Raw genomic sequence first — 20,244 nt, forward strand, 5'->3', positions numbered from 1 at the left:
CAGCACTTCCCCATGTCTGCTGGAGCTTGTCAGGTAGAACTGGCGTAAGAACCAAAGAAAATGTGGTGCTGTTTCCTTGGCAGATTTCCCTAGACTGAGAATCCCCATTTCACTTGCTACATTGTAGCTTCTTCTCATCCCTTCAATAGTTTCTATAGGGTATATGAGAGATAAACGGAATGAGGAATAGATTTAGTTCTATTGATCTGCAGTGGTCTATCAGTCTGATTGTGGAAATGAGGACTGGAAATCATTTGTATTTTATTGGTGACACACCTACATTCAGACAGTCTAGCTTAAAGGCTTGGATGTGCCCCTGAATGTGGGAACTGAAAAGGTATTTTCAAGGGAAAGTAAGATTGGTAGTTCTTACTAAGGAATAAATGTTATTAATTCTAGCTGGGCATCTGAGACAAAATGGATGTCGATGGGCCTATTTTTGACTTGTAGAAAGTACATTCCAAGAAAAGATAGCTCTGAGAATGGGCACTAGGTGCCAGGCCTGTGCCATGTCTAAGACTGAATCAAGTACAAGAGGCCTTGACCTCTGCAATAGTAGTGGCAGAATGTAGCACCCCATTGGGACTGATCTCTCTGTACATACGTGATTGTCTTCGTAGTCAGCACTCACAATGAGTGGGAACAGAAGTAGGAGCTGGCTTGTGTAGATGACACCACCCAACCCTGCAGTGTGACAATGGACCACCCTGTGTGGTCTCTTAGGGCTCAACACAGCCAGAGACCCCTCTCCTCCCATGTAGATTGGTAGGGCTGTTGTCCCCTCTGTACAGATTGCTTTCATGGTCTGTCCTGATGTCATCATCTGTGGTCAGTGTGATCGGGCTGTGCAACTGTCTGTCTTTCTTCCTTTTAGCCGTTCTGTAGGTTTTTATGAGTTCTAAGCACCAGTGTGATGGCTGGAGGAGTGGCAGGTAATCACAGAGGAACATAGCTCACGCTCGACAAAATCACTCAGTGTGGACATGGGAAGTATGACTTGCCCTCTCCCTATCGACTGGGTCACAGGCTGTTTTTACGCTATGGAGTTACAGTCTAGAAACAAGATCTGATCTGTAAGCACACAAAGAGCACATGCCACACATGCTGGGTCCCTAGTATTAGACCTGAAAACCCCAGAGAAGCAGAAGTCACTCTTTTTGTCATAGTGGTGATATCTAAAAATCCCCACCCAGGGGACTGAGGGAAGGCCTACGAACAGGCGTTAGAGAAGAAATGGGAAGCTGATGCCCCTTTGTACTGATGTGGACAGGCTTTATGTCTGCACTGGGAATGTTGGGAGGTGGGGTGAAAGGGAAAGTTTACTGAACATCTCTATGGGCCTGTTCTAGGCTGTCTGGGTGGCCTTGGTCTTCTCATCACTGTTCAGGCCAAAGAAGGACCCTGGCCTTCCCAAGGACTCCTGGCACTTTATACCAGAAGCATTTATGAGATAAGCAGTTGAGTGATGAGAGGCGTCTGGACTTGGAGGTATAGGAAGGAGATGAGAGCAAGCACGGCCGCACAGACACATAACCTACCACTCAGGAGAAAGTCAGGAGATTAAGGAATTCATTGTCCTCCATGGATATGTACAGAGCTCAAGACTACATGAAACCTTGTCAGCAGAAAAAGGAAGGAAAGGAAATAAAGACATTGGAGGAGTTTGGGATCATACCATTCTAGTCAAAGTGTCATGTGAGCACCAGTAACTTTCCACTAACCGGCCCATATCTTGGTGGCACCCTCTTCTATGAGGAATCTATTCTAGATAGGCATTGTGTAGTTTCTCCTCTTCCCCTGCTGAGGGGATCCTTACACACTAACACATCTGCCTGGGTCTGTACACATGGAGGTCATATGCAGCTCTCCGGTTTCTCTTAATTAAAATGTTCTTTCTCCATCTACAGCTTCGCCAGCAAGAAACACAACATCAGTGTCCCCCTCGCCTGCTGGACGGTCTCCATTGAAGGTACAGGCCTGTCATTAAACTGGGTCCAAAGATTGGCTCTTGAAACTTCATCCTAAGTACATCAAAATGTGCTTTCATTCCAACAGATAAGACAAAGAACAAACATCAAGAAGGGAGATGGGGGCAAGAAAACAGCCTTGCTTTTCCCCTTAGAGAGCTTTACCCAAGAATGCAGACCTCATTGTGGGTTGTTATTTTTTTTGTTTTCAATGTTTGTTTTCCTGTTTATTAGTAGTAGTGGGAGTAGTTTAATTCTCCAAATAATGGCAATGAAAGCATAACAAACTATAGTCGACACATTTAAAGCACATTAAACACACATGTGTACACTTAGATTGAAAAACACCAGTAATCAAGGTCTACTAAGTGCTCTTCTGGAATTTTTTGGGCTTTATCATCAACCTCATCAGTTCTGGCAAAACAAAGCTCAACATTATCTCAATACTTTGTATTAAAGATACCCCACATTCCAAACCCATACTGGATTATAGAGGACATGATGTCGAGAATGGAAAAAGCATTATGATGTTTAACCTGGCATGCAAATACAGGCTATTTAACATCTCTAAACATACAAATCCCTCCTGAAGATAAAGGATAATATTTACCTCTATTCACACTCAGTCAGACTGGCTACAAGGCTTTCCAGCACACTAGAAAAGGGTGGTGTTAAGAAACATAGCCCCGGGAACAGACAGGAGGTTGGAGTGAGTGTTAAAGGAATAGATTTGTTCCAGGTTGACTTGGGTTTCTACACCCTGTGTCCTTTGTGTAGAGAAGAGAGGGCTAGCTGAGATGAAAAGACAAGTTAGTCCCCACAAACACTTCGGGACAGGTTATGACCCCCTATATATGTGCTTTCATGATTGCCACTGATGGAAGCAGTGTGGCTTGGTTTCCGTTGCCAAGATTCCTGATACAAAATTTTGCTGGAAGTGCAAATAATTTTGTAGTTTTGCTGCCGCTCTGCAGTGTGGCTGTTGTCATGAGGGCCACATGACAGTGTTTGCTCTGGAAGCCACTGCTTGCCGTCATCCACATGTGAGGAAGGCAAGCAGTGTAGCACTTCCACGTCTTTGTATCTAAACCCTCAGAAGCACTCAGTCCCAGGCATTGTGATGGAATTACCACCTTGCGTTTCTCAACTCCACTATGCAAAGTAGAAATAAGGCAGTAAATGTTGGAGAGATTAAACTCTTAAAGAATAAAGACTGGAAAATGTTCAAGTACCTACTAAATAGCTCTAGTTAGCAAGCTAGTCTGTCCTCTCCTAAAAGGGACCTGCATGCATTCATACTGGCCCAGAGGCAGTCTGGTGATATAACATATCCTCATAATTAGGGCTTGAAGGGGAGAGAGAGAGAGAGAGAGAGAGAGAGAGAGAGAGAGAGAGAGAGAGAGAGAGAGAGAGAATGAGATCACACCTTGTGCTATGACTCCCAGATTACTTTAGAGGGCACACTATTCCCAAGTTTCAAGCTTCCTTATAATTGGAATGCACTTCAGTATCTTATCTGGTAGAATTTGGGGTGTGCCTAAACACCCAAGGCATTAGAATTGACTCTTTACAGAAGACTGAACTTACGTGTGCTATATTGAATTAGAGATTTCTTTTCTGAAAAGGATGTCAGAGAATCCAGATCTCACCGTTCACCATGCTTAAACGTATACTCCTATTAATGAAAGGAGCATTATATCTTTTTAAATGAGAGGTTAGGGGATAGAGAAGAAACTCAGTCAGCAAAGTGCTCGCCTACGTAGAGCCGCCCTGAACTCATGTAAAAAAGCAGATGCATTACCCATCCAGATGCGGTGGTGTCTACTACCCGTACCAGTACAGGGAATAGAGAAAGGAGGTTCCTTGATGCTCACATGGGTGTGTATGCACACACACACACACACACACACACACACACACACACACGCATGCACTGCAGGGCAGGCATGAGGGTAAAGTTAGCCTATAATAACAAAGTGCACACTGTAGAACACTAAAGATGTTAGGTGATATGTGAAAGGGAAAAGGTCTGTTATCACATAAGTTTAGAAAGCACTGGCTAAATAAATTTGACGTTCTTATTTTTCTATCTTTATTTTTATTTTAACATCTTAATAGTGCTTGAACGTACCCAGAGAGTATGTCCGTAGGCAGCATTTCTCAGTGGAGCCTACTCATGGCTTCTCCTTAAGACGTGTTCTAGGAAGCAGTAAGGAGCAGACTCTGGCAGGCCCAGATAGCTGACACTAGGGGAAGGAGGCTGTCTGAGGCACCACATGCACACATGGACGAGGGTGCCTATAGTATGCTCAAGCATCCATACCCCACCTGACGAGATCCCTGCCTCTCTTCAGATCATCTCCATAAGGAGATGTGGGCTCTTGCTGCAGTGTCTAGGCCCTTATGAAATGCCATAAAATCTGGGCTTTATGAGGAAGTTTTCCTATTTTCAAAAATTAGCAACTAAATTGGGCCCTTTAAAAACGCAGCAAAGGAAACAGCTCACACCTCAGGCAAGGACCCAAATGCTGTCACTTTGCAGCTTCTTGCTCCAGTGTCTAGTGGCTCCCAGAAGACACAGGTGTGAGGAACTGTGTCCTGCTGCATCCTGTGTCCTTCAAGCCCCCCCTGCATCCTATTCAGCAGTCAGGACCCATGGCCAAGCCACGGCCCCAAAGCTCTTTGTCCTAGTTAAGACAAGACCGAAGGTAGCCCCCAAATCCTCTTGCCAGTTACTCTCAGTAGGTGGTGAGGTGAACTGGGTAAATGGGCATGGGGGGGCCTGGCAGATAAGCATCTCGAGGTGTATTTTCAATACTGCAGATGGCAATGCTTAAATTTAAAGCTCATGTTTGTCTTAGCTTGGACTACCATAAACTACCACAGGTGTAGATGTATTTTCCCTCCTTCGTGGAGGTGTGGCCGATTTCCCTATAAATCCAAGTTTGTCTTCATAAGGAACCAGCCAGTCAAGTACGGGTTTGGTGAAAGAAGCATCTCTAACATCTGTCTCTTTCCTCTCATGACCCTACCGCTGGTGGGAGCAGGGATCCGTCCAGTCCTTCACCCCCTCTCCAGTGGAGTACAACTCCCCGGGACTGAGCTCAAACTCCCCAGTCTTGTCCGGCAGCTACAGCAGTGGGATCTCCTCGCTTAGCCGGTGTAGCACGTCAGAAACCTCGGGCTTTGAAAACCAAGCCAACGAACAGTCAGTGCCTGTGCCCGGGCCCGTGCCGGTGCCCGTGCCCATGCCTGTGCCCAGCTTCAGTGGGTCGGAGGAACCTGTACGCAAGGAAAGCAAAACCCCGCCCCCCTACAGCGTCTACGAGCGGACTCTGCGGCGCCCTGTCCCGCTACCTCACAGCCTCTCCATCCCTGTCACCTCTGAGCCACCTGCTCTACCCCCCAAGCCCCTGGCTGCACGGTCCAGCCACCTGGAGAATGGGACCCGTAGGACTGAGCCTGGCCCAAGGCCCAGGCCCCTGCCCCGCAAGGTGTCTCAGCTATAAGTCACTTTTCTATGTACCTGCGATGAATTCTTTGCCGTTTACAAGATAAGTCTGATGAGAAGACATTTATTTAGTGTAGGCACTTTAAATATCTTACTCAGACCTTTCTTCTTTAAATGAATGGAATTAAATTTGCTTATTAATATAATGTTGCACAATATTAAAAAGTTACTGATCTAAAACGCCAGATGTTACATGAAGTATGGCTGAGTCTCATTAAAACGTTTCTCATTTGAAAGTGGTAAATTGTGAAAAAAAAAAGACTCCTTTTGTAACCTTTTTATGTTCACTTTTTTTATGTAGTTTAATCTTAAAGCCAATACAATATTGTCAAGCAACAGAATGCGTGATAATGTTGTATACCTTTTTTTCTGAATACTTGATACTCTGAGAAAGCTGATCACGTCTGTGCGCGTCCTAACACGACGGCCCTTTCTTAAGACTTAAGTAAAGACGGTGAAGACTGGCTCTCCCCTTGAGCAGAATGTTGAGCACACATCCTCAGAATTAAAGGTTAAAGCAGGCTGGTTGGTTCGACTAGATTCTTAAGGGTTACAAGGATTGGGACCGGAAGTTGTTTTGTTCTTTAAACACAAACTACTTCCTTGAAGTCTGACCGCTGTCCGCATCCTTAACTCTGCTTTGTGAATCGGTTGCTAAATCTTTAAGTGCCCTGACACCATGCTATCTACTGTATTACTTTTCAAGGTGCAATTTGCTTTCGGAGTTCCAATCAGCTAGATTAAGCAAAAGACCCCAGGAGAAGTGTTTACTTGAATTTTGTGCTTCCTTACTTGATGATTTCCTATACAAAATGTGTGGCTGATGAAGAGCAGGTGTGCAAGGTTTAAAAAGGCACAAATTACTGTGTCCCATTAACAAGGATTCAGGAATCAATACAAGACAGTATTAAATCAATAGTGTGAAGGAAGACAAAACCTTGCTGAAAATATATTAGTGTGATTGAATGGTAAAAGAACTTTGAAAAGGTGAGGAGGGCGTTAACTTTGAGTCCTGCATAAAGTAATTCCTCAAACCCTCCCTACTTACCAGGAGAGCTGAGGGTCTCCACTCATCCTGTGGTCCTTTTTGCTGGGGGAGGAAGGATTGTGGACCATTCTAGCATGGATACAGCAACATAACATCTTAGATGGAGATAGAGGCATGCTGATGCAGCAGTTGTAGGAGGGTGGGAAAGCACCTTGTATGTAGTAATGTATTTTTTACCTTTGTCTTTTCCTTTTACTGACTGTTTATAACACCCTATTGACAATAGATATGAGCTGTATTTTAAACCATGATGTTAAATATTTTCCCTCTTCTGTTGGGAAGCTCATCTTAGTTTAGTTGTGTCTGTTCTTTGTTGCTAGCTTACCTGGAAGGCAGTGACCACTTTTTTATATTCTCTTAATGAAACCATTCAGCAGGTATATGCTGTTGAGGCTGGTTATAGAGGTTTTCTATAATAAATGTTCAAGTATTTTTGTACATAACTGGTTAATTTTAATAAAAGATACCATTATGTGTAAAAAAAAAAAAGTAAAAAGCGAACAGTTGTGGATGCAGTATGATTGTTATAATTATGCCAAATACTTTATGTATGGAAAATATTTGTACATATGTGCTTTTAACAATAATTCTGCCATATTGACTTTACAATTTTGAATGTCAGAAAATTAATATATGTAAAAATATTTATGTTTAGTGAAAGTATTCATAATTGAGGAAAGGAACCTATGAATTTTAGCTTTGTATCTTGCAGGTTTTGCAGTTAGAAATTTCTTGAACTAGGGTTTGCATTTGATAATAACACTTTGTCTTTGTAATCACATCTTTAAAAAAAAAAATATATATATATATACATACACTTATACTTGTATGTAGAAAGCTCCATGTTTCTTTTGCTTTAAAGAAGTAAAATCCTCCCCCTAAGTAAGACAACATGCATAAGATAACAAAGCTTCTTTTCCTGTGTAATTTAATAGATTTCTTGACTAGTGCTTGGGCACACAATAAATCAGTGTTATTTGCTCTTGAAGCCCTTCTTTTTTCTTTCTTTCTTTCTTTCTTTCTTTCTTTCTTTCTTTTTTGGCAGTGAATAGTTGGCTTTATCATGTGAGTGTATCTCTAAAGCAGCGATATAGCAGAACATTCTAAGAGATTCTGTTAGCTCAGATGTTCATGTTGATTGCTGCTGAATGGTAAATATTAAATAAAGTTATCAGATTAATCTTAATGCTTCTGCCTTTATTCCAATCATCCTTGTGGCTTTGCTTAGAATAGCAGCTGCACAAATCTCTTGGTCCTATCATCATGAGATCCGTAAACTTCTTTGCCGATCGATCCCATTTCTGTTGCTGTTGGACTCTGAACACCAGTCACTTGTACCATAGAGAACAAAGGTTGGAAGGTTAATGGCGTAAGTTACCATTGTGTGGAGATGATCACATTTACCTGGGCAGCTGAACACTAAGTAGTTTAACCAGAGCCAAAATAGCAAATCAAGCCATCAAAGTTGGTCTGCCTTAGAAAACTCCACCCAGAACAATAGCTGCCAGGCAGACAAGGCATGGTTGAACGCTGCCCTTGCCAGCTGTGACATGTTCCATCTGCATGCCAGCTCTTTGTCCTGCCATTTGACAAAATGACAGGACATATATTTCATAATCACTGAAAACAAATCCATTAACCAAAAAAAAAAAATGTCTTTGTTGTTGTTGTTTTTGTTGTTGTTTTGTTTTACTTTTTAAAAACTTTTATTGGATATTTTTTAATTTACATTTCAAATGTTATCCCTTTTCCTGGATTCCCTTCTGGAAGTCCCCTAGCTCATTTCTCCTCCCCCTGCTTTTATGAAGGTGCTCCCCCACCCACCCACCACTCCCTCTCCCCTCCCCTCCCTGGCATTTCCCTACACTGGGATATCAATCCTTCACAGGACCAAGGGCATCAATGGGAAGAGAAAAAAAAAAGTCTCTTAACTAAAGTCTATCTTTTCATTTCATGAGACGGGTTTATATTTGCATAAGTCAGTGACAAACTATTGTCCAATAATAAAACACCAAAACCGATTAACTACAGCTTTTGGTGAACATTTTCATTATAACTAAGGCTGCAAATATTTCTACTCTCTGCATAATTACAATGTGAGTAGCTCAGATTCCTACCTAAGTTGGTTTCTGTCTGGTTTGTTGTTGATTGTTACACAGAAGGCAATGACAAGAGTAACAAGATTTTTACACATTACAGGGTGATTTATATCAAAATGTATGGATACTGAAACATGGTCCTAATTCTGTAAGAAAACCTTAAAGAGCTATTTTGGTTTTTATTTTTAACCAGTGGTTGGGGTCTAGGCTTGATGTCCTCACATTCTTGGTCTCTTACTCAAAGGGTTAAAGCAAGCACACAAATTTGCAAAACTAGCAAGGACTCCAACTTTATTTAAAGCAAGGCCATGATAACAAGGCATATAAGTGAGGGTACTAAAGGGCCCTGGTTATTGTTTGGGGCTACCTTTTATGAACCTATAGAATAAGGGTGTGGTAAGAGAGTCCTGTTTTGATTGACACATTAAGTTATATAACCATTCCCTTTACTTAATGCATCTAATTTTGCACACCCAACTATATATAGGCATAAGATGGGAAGCTGGATTCACAGAGAGCAGCCTGCTTATCACGCATGCACTCAAGGCCCATTGTACAGTCAAGTATTCATTTCCTAGACTGATGCAGGACCAGGTTTACTGCTCGCTGCCACAAAGAAGGAAGCCTCATCCTGACAGTTTTCAGAGGACCAAGAACACAATTTCATTTACATTTTGAAGCTTTGCTTAAGGCCTTGAAAAAGATTAAATAAAGATCACACTTAACCTCTTTCAGGGTTGGTTTATGTCAAAGCTGGGAGTTTGTTACTAGAATAAAGTGGGCATGGTCCCCAGCTTGGGGGCCAGTGTTGTAGGAAGAATTTGGAATACTCAAAGGCTAGCATCTGAAGAGAACAGCAGGTGTGAACTAATCTCAGAGCTGCATCTTGAGAAGTGCAGGACCACAGAGAGCTCTGGAGGTAAAGGGAGATGGGGACATGGGGAGGACTCTGTCCTAAGGGTGTCTTCCTCCACTCATGTTGGAACTCAGTCCCGGTGTCCACTCATGGTGAACCATTGTGGGAACAGCCTGTGTATTCTAACACCAAGGAAGTACAGAGTAAAGAAAAGGCAGGGAATAGGCAAGGGAGAACTGAGAAGAGGCCGTGTGGGCACACTGGTGGCACAGTGGAGATGCTCTGTTCTGTCCTTTGCTCTAGTCCTCATTACAACAGTGTGGTTAGGATTCTGAGATGAGGACCAGAGTGTATGCTGATCCTGGCATCTGCATGGCCCAGGCTGGCTGTCCTCACCAGCTCCAATGTGCCCTGCTAGTTTAACATGCTCCCAGTCAGAAAAGGATATCTTCCCAGTGAAGCTACCATGCCCCATCATGAGCAAAGACTTTGAAAGTCTTAAACTTTCAACTGTTGCATTTGTATAAAGAGGTTACATGTCTATGTGAATGTTCCTTTTATTAATAATAATTAAATTGCTTATAAGAACTACCTGGGAGACCAGACTGATGCCAGTGAGCAATAGAATATGAAGTCATGTTTATTAGGCATAAGCTATAGGAATAATATTTTCAACATAGTTTTATAATCACAGACCTCAAAATACACCCTTTTATAGATATATGTATATATGTTGTGTATACATAACATCACTGAGACTATTATACAGAGCATGTCCCATGTTTTACATTATTTCCTTGTGGTAAATCACCAACACACACACACACACACACACACACACACACACACACACACACACACACACACAGGCTTTCTGGCTGAAACTACAAGGGCAAAGGAATCCTAGATTTTACATGTCATTTTTTTGTGTAAGAGGCAAGAACACGGTTTGATGTTCTGTGCAGATACTGTCATATGACACTATTCATTGGAGTCCTGAACAAATGTCTACTCCAGATAGGGAACCAACTTGGTGAACCAATGAGTTTGTTGAGGCTACTCACAGGAATATGGGTGAGAGGTTAGAGGAGCAGAAACAACTCAAAGACCACTGCATCAACAAGATCCATCATGGGTCATACATGGCTCATGAAAATTATAAGCTTAAACATCACTGCATGAGTTACAGGTATCCTGACAACTTGGCTTTTGTGTGCTTCCTCAGAAGACCTTACTGTTTATATAACCTTAGGGAAGGAGGGACCTTGTGAGTCTGGTAAGTTTCAGAAACTTCCTGAGTTTGGCATTTTTACTTTGGAACTTAAGGAGCCTCCCTTTCGTGTTTCCTATATTAAGGAACAAGTACCTTTTTAAAGATGATTTAGTCATAACAAGCTTTGGGGGAAACTTGCTCATACAACAGAAACTGCCACAAGAAAAGATAACTCAACAAGCAACAGACTGAAGGCTACTAATGTGAATGAGCACCTCAGAGAAGGTGGTTTAGACTTCAAGCTTAAGTAGGTTCAACTAAAGATAGCAAAAATAAGGAATACATAAGAAAGCCAGTGATGACTGAGAAACCATGCTAAGCAAGAACAAGGGGCTAGGGAAAAAGCATAACTCAGTATCAGAGAGCTTTCCTAGAATGCATAAGGCTGTGTGTTCTTTCCCTACTGCTGCCAAAAATAAAGAGAAAATCAGGAATTTGCATGCAAGATGTATGTAATCCTTTGCCTTCCAGTGTTAAAGAGTTGTTTTCTGAAGCAGATATGGAGACATACTTACAACTGGGTATAATATAGGTGTCAAACACAGAACACCAGAATATGTCACCCAAAATACAACTTTGGGAGTGGTAAGAGTCCTTCCTGGAACAGACAGGGAGACATGCTTACGACTGGGAATTTTCTTTAGAGCAGTGGTTCTCAACCTTCCTAATGCTGTGACCCTTTAATGCAGTTAGCTCCTCATATAGTAGTAGTTTTGCTACTGTTGTGAATCATAGTGTAAATATCCATGTTTTTTGATGGTCTTAGGTGACCCCTGAGAAAGGGTTGTTTGACCCCCACAGAAGTCACAGACCACAGTTTAAAAACTGCTGCTTTAGAGATTACAAATTTCTCTCACACAAAGGTAATTTCTCTGTTTTCAGATCTTTTCCAATATTTGCTTTTTTTTTTTTTTTTTGTTTTTTGTTTTTTCAAAATAATTCAAAGTAAGCTGTATGCCAACCAAGCATGTCGTGTTCTCCGAGAGTTGTGATTTAGGGTGGCCTATTCTGGTGTCCTATAGTTGAATGTTGATAAGTTAGTCCCCAAAAGTGGTGTATCCCTTTTAGTAGTCCTACTGTGGTAATTCAACTCCAGAATGTTCTGGCTGGAGGTCAGAGCTGCCAAAAGGAACACCTAGTCCCTGTCCTTTGTTCTCTCCTAAAAGAACGCCTCAGCCTAAAGCTATGTGTGCTAGTGACTGACACCAAAAGGAGGCACCTGGGCACTAGGATAACCAGCCTGGCCTGTCCATCCCCCTTCTCCCCCTCACCCAGTCACATCATACTTCCTTTTAAAAAGCTCAAGACTGGCATTTCAATTGTACCCTATCTTCTGGGATAACCCACTCACACAGGATCTCTCTGCTCACTTTCTTTCTCTCCCTTTCTCCTCTTCTCTTTCTCACTGTCTTAAAGCTTCTACCTATGTGCCAATACTAAACTTCTTTCTAAAACTCACTTTCTATGATCTGTGAATCTTATTCTTTAATTTTTTTTTCTGAGACAAAAACTTGAATGCCACAGACTCTTGGTGGCTTTGATAGCCATCAAGTTTTCCAGAGCTATGCTGGCTAGTTTTATATCAAATGACACAAGCTAGAGCTACCTGAAAGGAAAGAACCTCAGTCAAAGAAATGCCTCCATATGTTTTGACTGTGGAGCACTTTCTTATTTAATGATCAGTGGGGCCCAACACATTGTGGTGGTGCTACCCCTTGGCCGATGGACCTGGGTTCTATAAGAAAGCAGGCTGAGCAAGCCAATAAGCGGTACTCTTCCATGGTGTCTGCATCAGCTCCTGCCTCCAGGTTTCTGCCCTCACTGCTCTGAGGATGAACTGTTAAATGAAACTGAGTGTGCGTTTGGTTAAGGTGTTCTATTACAGCAGTAGTACCCTAAGGCAAGAATCCTGGTACCCCAAGAAGAGAAAGGAGAGTCTCATTGTTCTTAGAGTCACTTGACTCTTCCTATATCATTAGCAACTACTGGCTAGCAACAGTTTCCTTCAGCTTGTGAGCCTGTCCTCCCACTCACAATATATCTTGTATCTTTTTTTAAGATTAAATATTAATATGATATACTGCTTCTAGGGATTCTTTTTCCCTGCTAATTTAATATGTGGGAAGAAAATATTGCTGTTATTTCCTAAACTTTGAAAGGATGTTAATAAATCAATTAAGCCTTTTGCAGAATCTGTGCTGAGGAAATTGATGGCCTGAGAAAAGGAGGTGACAGGGAACATGAAAAGTAATACCCTTAAAAAAAGACATTTCAAAAAGGTATTTTATTCTATAGGAGAGATTTCTGGGAAGACCCTAGGATCCCTCTGTTGATACTGAGTCCACTAGACCATCCTCAGATGCTATACCACAGCCCACCAGACTGAAACAGTGCAGCTTTGGTGGGTGGGGTGGTCATGTCTTTAACAGAGTCAGTCTTCCCTGATCCTTTAGCCCCACTTCTCTTATGTCCAGCATTACAGGTTCTCAAGAGAAGCCCCTCTTAAATAGTCAGTATGTCCACGGCTAGAGCTTTGGATCCAGAAAACACAGAATGTCTGCTGCCCTTTGCCCTTACTCTTTAATTCAAATGCTGCTGGAGGTAGAGATGATCTAGACCCTAGGAAAAGAAAAGAGACACTAGCCTGCATGGATCTTCCCATATCTCCATTTCCTCTCCAAAAAAGCCCTTTTCCCCTGAGCTTGCCTCCAACCCACAGACTCTTGTGATAGAACAGCTGTCTCATTGCCTTTTCTTCCTTAAGATTTTCTCTCTGGATTTCATTGGACTGGGAGTGAACACCTAAAGTGCTTCAGTGGCACTTGATAGAGCATTTCCCTGTGATTCCCAACTAGAGGGGTAGCCATGTTCTTCAAGCAAAGGAAGGGGAGGAGGGAGAAAGGGAGGAAGGACAGAAGAAAGAAGGGAAAGAAGGAAGGAGCTTGACGGAAAATAATTGTTGCTATAGAGAGATGACATAGCATTAAGAGTGTATATTGCACCTGTAGAAGCTCCTAACACAACAGGTGACTTACAACCACTTGTAACTCCAGTGACATTGATACACGTGGCCTCTGCAGACACCAGCACTCATGTGGGAGTGCACACTCAAACATACACACACAAAATTTTAAAAATGGACAAAGGGAAAAAAGAAAAGAACTGCCTCAGCTGGGTGGGGCTGTGAGGGACTCCTGTTTTTCTTACTGGTTTTATAGAATTACTTATGTGCATAATTAATATCTTTTAGGAAAGTGCACATTTTTAATGGTATAACTGTCATATCTCACATGGCTGGTTTACCACTCTACTTACTTTCTCTTTTACTATGTAACAAATATGGGATTTAAACCTTTCTAAGATGCACAGACAGAATTTACAACCAAGTGAATTCGACAGAGAACGTGTGTGGCAGGTAAGAGGAGGGGTGAGTGGGGGAGTTTCTCCATCCAAATGAAACCTGTGTTGGAGCCCATGTTACAAAGTATACGAAGCTGATTTTAATCTCAGGCAGTGCTTGGTGATGGTTTAGCAAACAGGCTGTCCTGTTCTTTACAGGCAATACCAAGCAGCCAATAAAAAGCACGTTTTAGAAAGTTCTACAATGCCTCTACAGATGTTACAAGTTTGGGAGTTCTGTTTATGTCAACAGTGTGGATTTCCTCACTCAGATGAAAGCACACACAGGTCTTGGTGTGTTCCAGACTATAACAGTGCCAGGTCATTTGCTTCCAAGAGAGGAAAAAATGTACTGAGTGCATGGTAACTGGCAAGATGCAGGCCTGGAAGAGAGAAATGTGAAGGAGACTGGAGAAATCCCTCACCATTAAGAGCCCTTATTAATCTATCAGCATTCTTCCCCTGATATCACAGCATACCATCAGATGGCTCACAAATACTTGTAACCCCAGCTCCAAATGATCCAACACCCTTTTTGGCCTCCACGGGTACCTGCACATGCATATGTAACATATAGACACACATTCACATAAATATAAAAAAATTCAAAAAGAATTTTCTCTTTCTACTTGTTAAAAAGAAAAGCACTTGGAAGGGCTAGGGTAACTGAGGTCAGTGTGCTCACCCAGCATGAGGTTCAAATCCCAGCTCCACTGGGACCCACAGCAACCTGAGGAGTTCCCCTAATGGCTTAAGGACCTCAGCTAAAGCCAGTGGTGTTGTAGTAAATATTAAAAAATAAAAATGGTTTGTCTCTTTACCAGCCCTGAGGTCTCATTCCTCAGGCCCGACCCTGATACGGAGCCCTACACACCTCTGCCGCCCCCATAGCCCAACTTGCCCGCAAAACTCCCTTCCCCAGCGGTTTTCTACCGCCTGCTCTCTGCCTCTGTCCCAGGGTGTTTCTCTACCCCAAAATCCCACATAAATACAGCTCTACAGCCCGATAGCTTTTCATTCAGGTTTATATGTTCAACTCTCAATCCACAAACCCTCTACACGACAAGATTACATCAAATAGACTAAGATACAAACTGCCTTTCTATATGAGATATTAGACCTATAAAATCGTTAATGTTCATAGCTTTTTAACACCAATCAATCCCACCTGGGTATAGCCCTTGGGAAACTCCATGTTGCCATGATCTCTACCCTCTGTCCTCTGACCTCCTCAGACCTATCAGTCCTCTCCATCTCCCTGACCCCGCCCAGTCACCGGCTTTCCTTCATTTTACTAATTAAAATAGGAAGGTTCAGTTGGAGTCATGTGACTAGGCAGCCCTTCTTGGGAAAGTGGAATTAACATTAAAATACAAACAGCTTCAGGACAATTTACATAGAGGCTTCTAAGCAGAAGAGAATTTCATAGTGACCCACTACCAAGCAGCATTGGGATTTTTTAATTGAATACATTTTGGGGTTGAACAACTCAGCAGTTAATAGTACTTCCTACTCTTGTAGAGACTAGGGATCTATTTCTAACATCCACATGGTAGCTTACTACCCTCTGCAATTACACCTCAGGGGATTCAGCACCCTCTTCTGCCTTCTTTGGCCCTGAGCATGCATGCAGTATCCCTATGCACGTGCAGACAATAAATCATACTCATTTTAAAGTCATTTGTTTTAATTTGAAGATATTTTGAAGCTAGGGAGATGGCTTAGTAGGTAATGCACTTATTGCAAAGTATGCATACCGGAGAGTTCAGATCCCTGAGCACATATTTTAAAAAGTCAGGTGTGACAGCATGTGCCTTTACACTAAGACAGGTAGGTGCAAGGACAGGTGGATCTCAAGAGCTTGCTAGCCAGTCATCTAATAAAAATGGCAAACTTCCTTTTCAGTGAGAGACCCCATCTCAAAAATCATGAAGTTGAATGTGATAAAGGGAGATATTTACACTCTTTCTCTGGACTCCTCGAGGGTGTACAGGCAAGCATACACAGAGGAAAGGGAGGAAGAAACAGAGACTGAGAAAGAGGGTTACACCCAAGAGCACATTTGATTATAGCTACAATTGTCATATATAGGATTTTCGCTGAGTTTGAAGCTATTATTATCAAACGGTTGCCAAGAAACCTAAATGAGAAGACAAGCTGGCTCCTGAGGGCACCGGGCAGGATCACAGTGAGAAGGTTAAAGCATAGATCACAGAGGAAAAAGAAACTAGGCTATCCTTACTGTAAATAGTTAACGGTCCTGTTTGAAATTCTCAGGGATAAGACTCTCCCCGAGGTTGTATATATGTGCTCAGGCCTGGAACCTGGGTCTTTGTTATTCTATCATGGGCTATCTATACATGAAAGCAGATTGACTATTGTAGCGACCTTTAGAGCGACTATGCTTGAAATCTTCACCTGAACTCCAGAGTGTGTGCTTCTCTCCCTTACTGTACCCCCATACATTTCTATGTCCTTCTAGCCTGCCTCAACTTGATGATGTCAATATCTTTATTTATAAAGTGTGTACCCAAGCTGACCTAAAAATTACTGGGATACTATGAGTCTGTGGAACATTGGAAAGAAAGGGAGAAATTGTGAGTAGGTAAATTAAGTGAATAGTTTTAAAATGATGGCTCATCACAGGGTCCCCAATGGAGGAGTTAGAGAAAGGACTGAAGGAGCTGAAGGGGTTTGCAACCCCACAGCAAGAGCAATATCAACCAACCAGACCCCCCGGAGTTCCCAGGTACTAAACCACCAACCAAAGAGTACACATGGAGGGACCTATAGCTCCAGACACATATGTAGCAGAGGATGGCCTTGTTGGACATCAATGGCAGGAGAGGTCCTTGGTCCTGGGAAGTCTTGATACCCCAGTGTAGAGAAATGCCAGGACAGGGAGGCAGGAGTTAGGGGGTAGGGAGCACCCTCATAGAAGCAAGAGGAGGGAGAATGGAATAGGGGGTTCCCAGAGGGAAAACTGGAAAAGGGGATAACATTTGAAATGTAAATAAATAAAATGTCCAATAAAAATTTGATTTTATACATATAAAAAGGTCAGTGGAAGATGGTGGCTGTGGCAGCAACAGCAGCAAGATACAGATAAATGTACCAGCACAGTGTGAAAGAGAGCAGGCAAAAGGCTGACTTTCTCGGTAAGAACTGCCACAGGAAGGTGTGACCCACACTTGGAGGCGTTGAGGACATCTTCCATACTTCAAATAAACTGATCGAGAAAACCTCTGGCAGATATGCCCGACTGTCAGTTGATTCCAAATCCAAGCAGGTTGACAACTAAGGTTCACACATTTGTTGTTGATTACAGTAGCTAAGTGCCTAAGATGACAGCAGAGAATTGTAGATAGAACACAGTGAACGTCTCAGTCTTTGAGAGCGCTCTTGGCTCTGAAACAGGATAATCATTTTGAAACAGTTTGCCAACATAGATCAAACATCATGTTCTTTGAGCATATAATCGCATCCTGACATTTCTTTCATTATATCTCTTAAAGTTGTAACAGAAATGCAAAGACAAAGAGGCCAGGGAACAGACAAGTCAAAGTGTTTTCTAGAAGCAGGAAATCCCTTTTGAGGAATAGGAGGGGCGGATTTGGCAGATGTTGGGGACAGCCACTTTCCTGGGGACAGTTTGATAATCTACTGGGGTGTTTGCATAAGCCATGAGGTAGCCAGCTCTTCTTGCCTCCCTCCCCTCTCACTGTGGCACTGAGAAGAGGACATCTGGACTGGTGTTTACAAGAGAAGGCTTTGGTGTAGAGATAAGAGCTATTGGGCCACACTGTCCCTCAGGGTCCAGTGAAGGGGAGGGCAGGGGAGGCTAAGCAGGAGAGGCTTGTGGTAGGACAAGAGACCAGAATCAGAAAGAGAGTGCTTCCAGCTGTGGGGAAAAGTAGCACATGATTGAGCACATCAGTATTTCCCATCAGGACCTGTGAACACATTTTTCCTGAAATGAGAAAAACAAGACAGTAATTTGGACAAATCTATTGTCTTCAATTCTTGATGGTCCTTAACAGGGAGAAACTCCTTTATTCTCTTTCCTCATCTGATGCCCTCTGCTTTTCAACTCTCGGTAACATCCATCTTACCATCTTTACCGGTGCAAATGCAACTTACTTGTGGCTACCTCTAGGCCTTTCTGTTACAGGCCTCAGGAAATCTCAAAGGCTAGCAACAAGGAAGTGGAAATCCAAATCTGAGTAAAGCCCAATGTAGGTGAGAGTCAGGCTCCCCTTTGCTACTGTTAGTGGCATAAGGTGGGCATTGGGAACACAAAGCTTTGAATACTTTCTCCAAAGAGAAAACCATTTTATAGCTGTGATTTTCTGTAATGGGCTCTGTTGCAAAGAAGAGTTTCTTTGATGAGAGGTGAGAACTGCACTTATCTGTGAGTAAAAGAAGGATTATTTAGACGTAGCTAGAAATTACGCTGGTCTAGTGAAGTGGGACTTGAACATTATTCTCCCAGATCTACAGCTTCACTAGCTCTGGGTAGCTGGCTGGGCCTGTGGTTCCAGGAATAAGTTGTGGTACCTCCCACACCTACAGCGCAGGGATAGTTGTAAAAGACAGAGCAGAAAGACTTGTAAGAACCAGAGACCCAGGGAATTTGCTGAGAAATTGTGTTTTCTAGGAGCTTCAGATGCTACATCCGCATCCCTAAGTTTTATCAACGTGACTGTGTAATCATGACCTGAAGGAAGACAATGAACATGGTAGAGAGGTCAGGCCACCATCCTGTACAAAGAACAACAGGCAACTAAGGAGTGAGGAGTATACCAGCTGGCCATCCAATACCAAATAGTCAGTCCTGAAAGCATACATACATGTAACCTTACACGGATGGAGCAGGCTGTACTTACATATTTTATCATTAATATATAGTATGTAATTGATGAAAAAGGAGGTCCGTGAATATGAAAGCGGGCAAGGATGGGCATTTGGGAGGGTTTGGAGAGAGGAAAGGCAACTGCCTAATTCCTAAGCACACACAAGACCTCCTAATGATACCATCATCTCAAAAGCTGAAGGAAATAATTTTAAAAAAGAAAAGTTCTTTTACCGAAATGATTCATTATTGCTGTGGCCTCCCCTGTACCATGGGATGCAGTTTCTGACTCTTAGTAACTTTCCATCATTTAGGAACCTTTAATTCATCTTTATTCCTCTCCGCCCTGCCTTGTTCAGTTGTGAATTTAGACTTTTTAGGCTGAAAGCCTGGAGTTCATCTTGAACTTTGAGCCCTGAGTGCTTGATTACTTCAGAATTCAAGTCCAAACCACTCCAGCAGCCCTGATGAGTTAATAGTGTCTGCTAGGCGCCTGTTTCTTTTTCTTCAATATTCCTATCATTGGCTTTTAAAGAAAATCCCAACATCCTTTAAAATTACTGCTTTAAAGGTACTACGTGTCATTCAAAAATTTTTGTTCACGTCAGGTGCCTCAAATACGAGAGCATATCTTGCCTAAAGGAAATGGAGGCTTGAGTGCTGGGGCCTGGGCACTAACAGCAGGTGTTTACAGGAGGAGCGGAAATGACCTTTGGCTTTCCACATGACCTCTAACACTACCACTGGCTGCCTCAGCAAAATGGGCAAAATGCCTCAGCAAAAAGTGAGCAATGCTGAACAGAGACACAGTCCACTCTAGTTCACTGTGCTGAGGGCTCATGTGAAAGCAGCTAATTCTCCAATCTGTTCTTTCAAAAGCTGAAAGCATTAGTGGAGTGAAGCCTTGGGCAAAATATCTACCGAGCACTAGCTCGTATTCTCCTCAGCCCAGCAACTGCATGGCTAAGGATTTATTCTAAGAAAGTATCTTTATGAAAAATGGGCACAGATATTTATGCATAATCATTGCAACACTGATTGTAATAGAAGTTGAAACATCCTACCTGACTTAATAGTCAGGAATAGTGTTAATGAGATGCTCATACAATGTGATAATCAATTATCATTAAAATTATTATATATTTATATAGTTGTAAACATGAAACACCTTGAAATATTTTATTCATAATTTTTTATAATTTATACATATACTAATTTAAATTAACTTAATTTAAAATT

General features: G+C 42.3%; 1 protein-coding gene across 3 annotated transcripts in view; it reads left to right on the forward strand.

Moving 5' to 3' along the window:
• The window catches only part of DOCK4 (dedicator of cytokinesis 4), a 383,278-nt gene extending 375,634 nt beyond the window's left edge, over positions 1–7,644 (forward strand). For all 3 annotated transcript variants that reach the window (XM_080927592.1, XM_080927594.1, XM_080927593.1), the window contains 2 exons: positions 1,908–1,969; positions 5,015–7,644. In XM_080927592.1, coding sequence (XP_080783718.1) covers positions 1,908–1,969; positions 5,015–5,476 — 524 coding nt within the window. In that variant the 3' untranslated portion in view covers positions 5,477–7,644. The remainder of the gene's footprint in view (positions 1–1,907; positions 1,970–5,014) is intronic.
• Positions 7,645–20,244: the final 12,600 nt, after the last annotated feature.

Source organism: Micromys minutus (genome assembly GCF_963924665.1).
Source record: "Micromys minutus genome assembly, chromosome: 1".
Taxonomy (NCBI): Eukaryota; Metazoa; Chordata; class Mammalia; order Rodentia; family Muridae; genus Micromys; species Micromys minutus.